This window comes from Aristolochia californica, unplaced genomic scaffold (genome assembly GCF_029961685.1).
Source record: "Aristolochia californica isolate CCGP_79_NKW_82.1479 unplaced genomic scaffold, dmAriCali1.0.hap1 SCAF_6, whole genome shotgun sequence".
In the NCBI taxonomy this organism is placed as follows: Eukaryota; Viridiplantae; Streptophyta; class Magnoliopsida; order Piperales; family Aristolochiaceae; genus Aristolochia; species Aristolochia californica.
Genome location: NW_027182257.1, coordinates 3,115,725 through 3,125,207, shown reverse-complemented (window position 1 = coordinate 3,125,207; position 9,483 = coordinate 3,115,725). Strand labels below are relative to the sequence as shown.

At 36.9% G+C, this 9,483-nt stretch overlaps 1 protein-coding gene across 2 annotated transcripts; it reads right to left on the bottom strand.

Moving 5' to 3' along the window:
- Nucleotides 1-534: 534 nt before the first annotated feature.
- LOC137935088 (NAC domain-containing protein 96-like) lies at nucleotides 535-3,456 on the bottom strand. 2 transcript variants are annotated; one of them, XM_068779742.1, is made up of 6 exons: nucleotides 3,428-3,456; nucleotides 2,823-3,325; nucleotides 1,895-2,175; nucleotides 1,443-1,766; nucleotides 1,064-1,343; nucleotides 535-979 (listed from the first exon to the last, which is right to left on the bottom strand). In XM_068779742.1, the coding sequence occupies exons 2-6, from the start codon at nucleotides 2,977-2,979 to the stop codon at nucleotides 867-869; spliced, it is 1,155 nt and encodes a 384-aa protein (XP_068635843.1). In that variant the 5' UTR covers nucleotides 2,980-3,325; nucleotides 3,428-3,456; the 3' UTR covers nucleotides 535-866. The 2 variants fall into 2 exon arrangements, with proteins under 2 accessions (XP_068635843.1, XP_068635844.1); XM_068779743.1 differs by lacking the exon at nucleotides 3,428-3,456 and having other exon boundaries at nucleotides 2,823-3,026; nucleotides 3,104-3,154.
- Between the last annotated feature and the right edge of the window lie 6,027 nt (nucleotides 3,457-9,483).

Below are 9,483 nucleotides of genomic sequence, written 5' to 3'. Positions count from 1 at the left end.
TTCAACTGCAGGATCCAGCCACATGATCTCTATACACCACTGATCATGGAGTGCAAAGCAACAGAGCTTCACATCTCACAGTTAGAGGCAAAGAATAGATACACACAACATATCTAATAGTACAAAAGGAATTGTTATGAATGTGGTATTCCTAAAAGGAATTGGTGCCAGATTCAGGTGTTTTCAGCAATTGAGGTTGTTGTTGTCACAATATGGGGCGGGAAGAAGTTTTAATGCAATCTCTTGCTCATTGATTCCGCGTTAAAACACAAGTCTTTTTGTCTCTAGAAGAAATCCTGAATTAATAACTTGAAAACACAATAGGAGGAATCAATCTTCAATCATGTCAAGATGGAGCTCTGAAATTTGACTCTAATGCCCAGAAATTTGTCATTTTAACTTCAGGATCCAGCAACATTCTCACTATGTACTGTTGACTATGGGTTGCAAAGCAACAAAGCTTCACATTTCACTGTGGGAAGACAGAGAATAGACACACAAAAATATCTAGTAAAGTGAAATTCATTACAATAACACAGTTCCCATAGTAGGCTCGGGCAATGCCTATTACATGGAGAATCACCCAGAACTAGGCCAAAACAACAACTTCTAGCAGACTCCAGTCACTAAAAAAGAAAGGAGATGGAGTTTTTTCTTAGTATGAAACTAATAAGTAAACTCAGTCATGAGTAATACTGTTATTCTTATTATTATTAATGCTACTTTTACCATTACTTTTTGGTTCATGAGTTACTTCATGGTCGTTTTCTCCAAGAACAATCTTTAATATCTGCTGTCTCAGAGATGGATTCAGATTCAAGGTATTCAGATGCCAAAGAGAAACCCCTCCAACCAGAATAAACAAATCAGATCACGATCATTAAGTTGTCATCTGGTGACCATAAATTGGATATGTCCCCAAATATCCCATCGCCACTTGATTGTCTGCAAATTGGAGTTGAATTTAAAGCTTCAAAATCTGCACTTAGAGAAAATGACTTTAATCAGTAATGGTTACTGTGGAAGTTCATGCATGATTTAGAAAGAGGATCCCATATCACACCATCAGTCATTGGGTGCACATAAGGAGATTCTGCCCATTCAAGGCTTGAAAATGCTGTTCTCTCATCAGTCGCCATTCCAAAGCAGTGTACAGATTGGTAAGGTGACAAAGGACCTGACTGGGCAAGACCACTTGCCACTTGAAGATCCTGACAAAAGTTTGTGCAGGAAGAGTAAGCAGAGTTTGTGGGATAAGGACACGGTTCCCATGTTCTTGATGGGTTATTCAAATCACTGACAGCCACGTAATCAGAACTGACACGCCCTTTGTCCATAAAGACCTGCATGCAGTCAAACAAATAATATTTACAAAAAGATGATTTTTTGTTCATATCTCACTTCTTTTTATTTTAGACAATCAATTGATGGATGTTTGATACCTTGGAAGTATCTAAAATTAGATTGTGAGGTACTATAAGATTTGCTTTGTCAAGCTGTGTTGGAGTTGGGACTGGTTCCATCTCTCTTCCAATCTTGGATGGAGACCCACTGGGGCTTGAAGTGTAACTTCCATCCGATATGTTAGAAAATGGAGAAGGGTTTTCTTCAGAGATTTGCAAGATCCTCTTTGAAAGCATGCTTGGCGTGTGTTGGACCTTGGAAGAGGGAGAAAAAGCCTTCTTAGTCTTGAGCTCTCCTTGAAGGTCACCTAATCTTTGTCCTTGTTCATTTCTCTTGACAACACGACATAAGGCAAAGGCTCCCTGAAGAATAACATTCGGACAATAGCATTATTCTACTAAACAAACTTTAGGACTTTCTCTACCTAAGGCGGTGCTATTAACGAATAGTTATAATTAAAAAGAAAATCCATAATAAGAAATTACTTTACCTGGAAACTGCAAGACCCTTGAGGGAGCTCTTGGTCACAAAGACGGTATTCGTGCATGACCCAATCTGTCCGATCTCCTGCTGGAGCTCTTCCACAATAGAATACAAGGGTCTTCCTTAATCCTGTGACAGAAGACTGACAGATGATTTTTTTGTCCTTCCCAGTTGCTTTCCAGTAGCCAGCTCCAGTGGCTCTATTTGTACGGGATCCATTTGGATACTTCCTATCACGAGGACAGAAGAAGAACCATTCCATATCTCTTCGGGGAAGAAATGACTTGTCTGCATTAAAAAAAACATTTATGATTCACACTTAATTATTCCCCGATAATAGCGGGCATCTAGGTTAATAAAATTTCAACTTTACAAGTTTCACGCAAGAGAAATAAGGTTGATGCAGAAAGCTCCTTAGAACAAGTCTAGTAACCAAAATAATGTCAAATGTCACTGGGATATGGCACCCACTTCTTCCTTCCGAAAAAAAAAGAAAAAAAAAAGAGGTGGTCAGCTGGTTTTCATGCTTAAAAAAAAACAGGATGCTTGATGAAGACCATATTCTCTTTTTCACCTTACTCAGAAGAATAAACATAATACTTTCCCCATTTGACTTCATAAGCAGTCCAACTTGGTCCAATCTTTCAGCATGGAGATGATTGGCACTTCATACTTTTAGACAAAAATTACTAGTAAGAGTAGTTTGGTTTGTTCTAGTCATTGTGTCAGAATTGCGCATCATTTTTCTCTATGGTAGTATCACATTCCACTTAAGTTAGCATTCAATTCATGAAAAAGGTAGCTAATCAAATGCAATAAATATGTAAAATTTTGAACACCAAAGTTTGTTGCTTATATTTTTTGCATTGATATCTAAAATCCTGAAAGCTAAGTACTAGTAAATAATAATATTTGATGGTCAGAAGAATAGATACCTGGTAACTCCCATGGATCAAACTTATATAAATCAACCACTGGAATAACTTCAAGCTCAATCTTAATTCCATCTATTTTCTTCTTCAAGTAGTAACCCACCAATTCCTCATCTGTAGGATGAAACCGAAACCCAGGAGGAAGAGACGTTCCAGCCATGAGTACTCCACTTCTAAAACTATAGTCCAAATTGAAAAATGCAACTTCTGCAATAGAGTAAGAACAAATCTGGAAAAGACCAAAACACGAACAGCTAATACGCAACTAAGTGCCAAAGCTGTACCTATTGACAATTTGGAAAATCCAAAAATAAAAGCTTTTAGCAATGCAAACTTTCTCGAAAACATAACAAAACTTCCAGAGAATGCAGCCGTTGAACAACAGAATCATTCTTTCCCGAATCAAACACTAACAAACGGGAGGCTCCACCAACCCAAATCCAATAAACACCATCAAAACAGAAATACACTAAATATGGACAACCAGAGGTCCTGAACTAAAACTCCTGCAAACACCCAGGAAAAAAAAACTTCTCAATCTACACTAAACCGGAAACAACAATGCTCTATTCTTCCAAAAAAAAAAAAAAAGAATTAATTAAAAGTACCCAGTAGCCGGTTCAAGAGTGGTTAAAAATCTGAAACTTGAACGTGTGAATAGGAAAAAAGATATGTGTTATTACACAAGTGCGAGACGAAGAGAGTGGAGTAGAATCGGGCAGGAGATAGGTGGCTTTATATAGGGATTTGCAGTGAAGCCACTACAAACACCGAAAGGTAGAGATGACTATGTGGATCGATCCAAACTTTCAAACGCGTGGGACCCCCGATTTTTGGCCGTTTCACACTCGAGTGTAGATTTCCCGCCAAATAATTAATTGACTGTTAGTGGGGTCTCCTGCCTTTCTTACTCTCCCTTCATCGGCCCAAGTATCGTCCACGTCATCTTGAGTAGGACAAATCAAGAAGTTATTTTATACCCTTGACAATCCTCATAATAACAGCTTATGCCACTACCTCCATTTCTTTCCATAGTTTTTTTTTTTAAATAAAAAAATTCAAGATTTTTTATTTACTTATTTTTCTCAAAATAATAAAAAAATTCAATTGTGGGTGTTAGAATATGATGTCTATAATATGATTTTATAAATAATTTTATACTTTAGTAAAGTAGTTATTGGACAAAAAATTTAAAAATACAAGTCATATTTTTTTAAATAAAAATTTACTTATTTTTATTAATTTAAAATATATATCTCACATTTGGTGAAGGATTTTTATTCGACATTGAGGTGTATCTGGGTCAAAAGGTAGAGGCGTTAATCGTATTTAATAAATTATTCTATCGCTTTGCTCGACTTTTCCCTAATTGGTATCGAAGAACACACCTTAAAGAGCAAGTAAATCACTAATATTTCTCATTTACTTAAGTAGATAATAATTTTTAAAATAAATTAGTTAGTAAATAAATAAATGTAGATGAGAAATTTGAATCACAGAGTTCTATAGATAAGTAATTAAAGGCCTTTCACATTATATATTTCACTTAACATAGTATAGAACAGCTTCCAGTTTCAACAAATCTTAATCTTAAGACGCCATTAATGAACTCCTATTCAGAGTGCAGCAAGCAAATCTTGAAAGCAACTCCATTTGGTACTGAGAAAGGAAGTGACATATCAAAGGAAAAAAAAAAATGGCAGTTCAAAATTTTCTGGGAGAGACTGTGAGTATGAACTGTGAAGTGAATCTAAGGAAAAGAAGGTCCAGAAGGGCGTGAATTTCTATAATAAGAAGGAAACAGGAAGGTGTTTTCTGAGGGATTTGGAGACCCTTATCTTTGTCGCTGGTGGCCTCATCCTTTCGGCTCCTTTGTCCATGGTGCCTGTCAATATTATCATCGATGTTATCCCTCTTTCCTCTCTCCGGTTCTTTTTGGCACTTTTCTTCCTTTTCCCTCTCACTTCATCAAGCTCACGGTTTACATTATTTTGGGACCATTTTCGTTTTCCACTCAGAGACCCCTCCAATGATCAGTGGAAGCTGCAATCTGTTGTCTCCCACACCCATAATTTCCTCCATCTTCCAACTTCATTCCACAGTCACATTCGTGCAACACGCCATGGATGCATCTACTATATAAGCTTGTGGATACGTAGGTAGTCAAGGCGTACTCATGTACTAGGTCTGGTGTCTTTAGCGTTAGTGAATCAGAAACCTTTCTTCCTGTTCTGTGTTTCCGTTTCCTTTCTGACGTGAAATGGATGTCGTTGTCTGAAAGCCGTCCTGGAGCGGGCTTCTTTACGTCAGAAAAAAAGGGGGGGAGGGGAAGATAACTGATAAGCGGATTAGAAGGATCTTTTGGGATCATTAGTTTAAGATTTAACCATGACGGCTTCGGAAAAAGTGTTCAAATGACTCGTCTTCTACGCGGAACTTTCCAGTGGAGACGAGTACAGTTGCAGTGACGAACAAGGTTTCTACAGACAAGCAGACAGCGTAGCCTTAAAAGAAGAGATGAGAAGATGAGTTCAGTAGGAAAGCGGTAAAAAGTCGTCAGTTTGATTCAAAGAAATTTTTGTGACGTAACATGGGTAGGGGAGACTGAAGACAGTCTGAGCTCTGAGATTCAAGACCTGATGCACGGTGCTGTATTAAAAAACAGAAACGGTGTCGAGGAGTATTTGAATGGAAATTTCTGGTTGTGTGGAACGAAGATCAACTTTTTCAATTCTGGGATTGTGTTCACATTTGGTAACAATAGAGAGAGTATTATCTCCCATGATGCAGGTGGTCCAAGTCCTAAAGCCAAAGGGCGGGCAACCCTGTACAGTTCTCGAGTTCTTTATCAATGGAAGCTCCATTTTCACCCAGTCGAACCAGTTGACTGGAAGCTCCCAAGAGAGCATTTTCCTGTCATCTCAAGCATCTGGTTTTGCAATCCGAGTTCAGGAAAACCAGATCATGATACTCTTTCTTCCGTCGGCATACTGTTTCTCCCACTAATCAAAACTAATCAACAGGAACCAGAAATTTCCAGATTTGAATCTTTAGTCTCTCACATTCCGCGGCCTATACTCTGCATCTTGATAGTGCAAGCAAAGCTTTCCAATTTGGAACGAAAATCCACGAGTGGGTCCGTCTTGTTTGTTTGTCAGGACCATGTCTCCGTCGCCGGAGTCCCTTGGCGTCATGTAGGGCCACCCGTAGCCGGCAACCCACCACGACGGCGTCTCTCTCTCTCTCTCTCCGTAGGATAGGGTGGACAAAGGTTGGGTTAAAAGGGGAATTCAATTGGAAGTGACAAATCCTAATTGAGGTCACATTTGTAATAATGTTGTCTTGTGTTCTTTGAATCTAGGTATGATTAATTAAGGGAGTAAAAAAATGTCATTATCCTTGGAAAATTAACTAGTGGGGTCCCTTATTTCCTTTCCAAAAAAGTCAGGATTTCATGGGATATTTTAAAATAATAGGTAAAAAAAATTAAAAATAAATAGTAGGACCCTCCACTTGGAAAGATAGATTGAAAAGTTAAATACCCAGATAAATTAATCTAATTTTGATGACTGGACACGATATATTCGGGTGGAATTCACTTCCCTTAGAGAAAGTAAATTATCTTATTTTTTCATCATCAAATGAGGAAAGTGAAATTCTACATCTTGATGTATGGTCTGCCTCCTTTTTTTTTAGTTATTTATTTTTTATTTTATTCTTTAATATTCTTATTTAATTACTAAAAAATTATTACACAAGTACTTATTTTGATTCTTTTGCTCAAAGTTAAATATAGAATTGCTAGCTATTGATACCTAAATTGCATGTAACTAATATGTGGATAATATAAATAATTAAAACATAGTGTTTATAAGTGACAATTATAATCATGCCTAGAAAAATTGAATTTATTTCAATCCCCTGAATTGTGATAGACTATACTCTCCTACATGGTTTATTAATTAATTTTATTTCATTTAGACATGTTAGAAGATGGGCCTAAGCTCACACCAGCAAGGAAGACCCACATATCCAAGAGTGTTGAAAGATTGGCCTAATCCCATAAGATATGGACCCACCATGATCATGTGAGGTGGCACGACACGAGTCGGAATCTTTATCACATGATTTGGAAGCTGTGGCACGAGTTAGAATCCAGAAAACAATTCAGCGTTAATATTGGTTCATCGTTGCTTGTTACTGGTTTGCCAATTACAGAGACTCGAGAACTCAGCAGTCTCTGGCTTGGAAGGTTTTGTGTTGTTGTTAATCCGGAAGATAACTCTATTATCGCTCTATCCCGAGCTGTTCGGCACCGTGGGGAAGAAGGAGCCGTCGGTTCTCTGCTTCGTTTGGCATTCGGAATTTTGATCTTGATCTTGATTTTGCTGCTGGTTTCCGAAAAACTCCTCTGCCATTCCATTCCATTATGTCAAGTTTCTCTCGAAAAGTTTCCAACCGTGGTTGCCGTTTCGGGAAGTTGTTGTCCCGACCTGTTCGGCCCCATTGGGGATGAAGAAGACGACACTGTATCTCTTCATCGACAACTTTGTTTCTGCTTGTGGAGGTCGAAGATGACGACCACTGATCCCTCAAGCTAACTGCCACCTACCGTTCTGTTTCTGTTGAGATTACGTTCTGCTGTGGTTCATCGCTGTCCCGCTCTGTTCGGAAGCGGGGACGACGACAGCAGGCTGTGGTTGGAACAACTGTTCGTTCACTGCCTTATTTTTGCCTCTACTGGATCGTTACTGAGCTATCTTTGCCGAGAATCACAGTCCCATTGCCTTTGTAGAAGAAGACGACACTTCCAGTGTTTTTGAATCTCTTCTGAGGTGTCGACAATAGGAGTTTGATCTTACTGGTTCGTCGTCGTGCTGTTCGGAAACCAGCGCTCTTTGGGGAAGAAGAGACTGTTACTGGATTTTTGTTGTTCTCTGTTCCCGCTGCCGATTACACTCTGGGTTCTGTGCGGTGCCGTGGAGAAGATACTGTTGAAGAATTAAATGTTTCCCTGAGTTAGGAAACATTTAATCGGCTCGCTGGTTCTGAGCGAGGCCGGTCCGATCCAATTTGAGCCGTACAAAACCAGAGACCTGAGCTTACTGCTTCCGCGCTAGAATTCCGAGTTAACTTGAACCAACTCGCACAGAGTCAAGCAGGTCCAGGTTAACTCGGGTCGGGTCAACCCAACTTAGCCCACTTATTTTTTAGGATATGAGCAGGGGTGACATCGAGCTGAGCTTCGAGCCGAGCCTCATCTCGAGCCTAAAATTGTTATCGAACTCGAGCCCACCGAGTTCGAGTCGAGCTTCGAGCCGAACTCGAGCCTCAACATACATTTAAAACTTTTCAAAAAATATATACCAAATAAAATATATATAAAATTATACATACATTTTACATAAAATTGGGTATAACCTATATATATAATACATGTATAAGATTGGGCATAACTTCTACTTAAAATTAAGCATAATCTATATATATATAATACCTGTATAAAATTCGACATGACCTCTATTTAAAATTGGGCATAATCAACATACATAAATACTCTATAAAATTGTTTATACATTCCATAAACACTCCAATAAATTGTTTATACATTCCATAAAATAGTCTAAACACTCCATACACTGCATAATATTATAAATAAATTCCATACTATAATCAAACACAACAAAATTAAATGAAATATCACTATCAATTTACAATCACCCAAATAAAAACTATAAATCTATTATAAATTTAAAAACTATAGTTATTTCTCTTTATGCTAGAAAATAATATACGTCTTTGTTTGAGCAAAGTCTCCACCTATGACAAAAACAAAAGAATAAAATTAGTTATTGTCAGATAAAAAAATACTCTTCCACTAGTAGTTACTTAATGTCGTTAAAAATATTAAAATTACCATAATGAGAAAAACATGAAAAATCATGTAGGTGGTAGCATTATCTCTACACTCTTCTTCTCAGGCTGTAATCATAAAACAAATTTTAATTAATAAAACTAAAAAATATCGTAATAAATAATTAATCAAAGAAATTCACCTTTTGATTTTTCTTTATACCGTAAAGAGTTCGAACCCAACCATCAAAGTTTGAAATGTATTTGGTACCAAGGAAGAACGATACGAGTCTATTACTCTACCACCAGCACTAAATAATGATTCTGAAGCTACTGTGGATATGAGAATTATAAGGGGGGTTAGTCAACAAACTTAAAATTTGAAGTTTATCTTCATCTCTTGCTTCAAATTCATTTAATTCTTCTACATGAAATTCAATTTCAAACTTGGTGTTAGTGTGGACGAGTTCATATACATTGGAAAATAGTTTCTAGTGTTAGTGCCCCAAAATAAGAAAAATATAAAAAACAAGAAAATGAGTAACTTATAATAGTATACTTAATTAAAACATCATATTTAAACCCCAAATTAGGTAAAACAAACATGATTACAACACAAATAAGTAATTTAATGTATAATTAAAACAAATTAATATATTAATTAAATAAATTAGATATTTTATTCTTTAATGATTGCAATTTATTATATATTAATACAATAATTACGTGAGCCAATTAACTGTGTATATGATTAATTATAAAAAATAAAAAAATAAAAAAATAAACTGGAAAATTTGATCAAATGCTAACT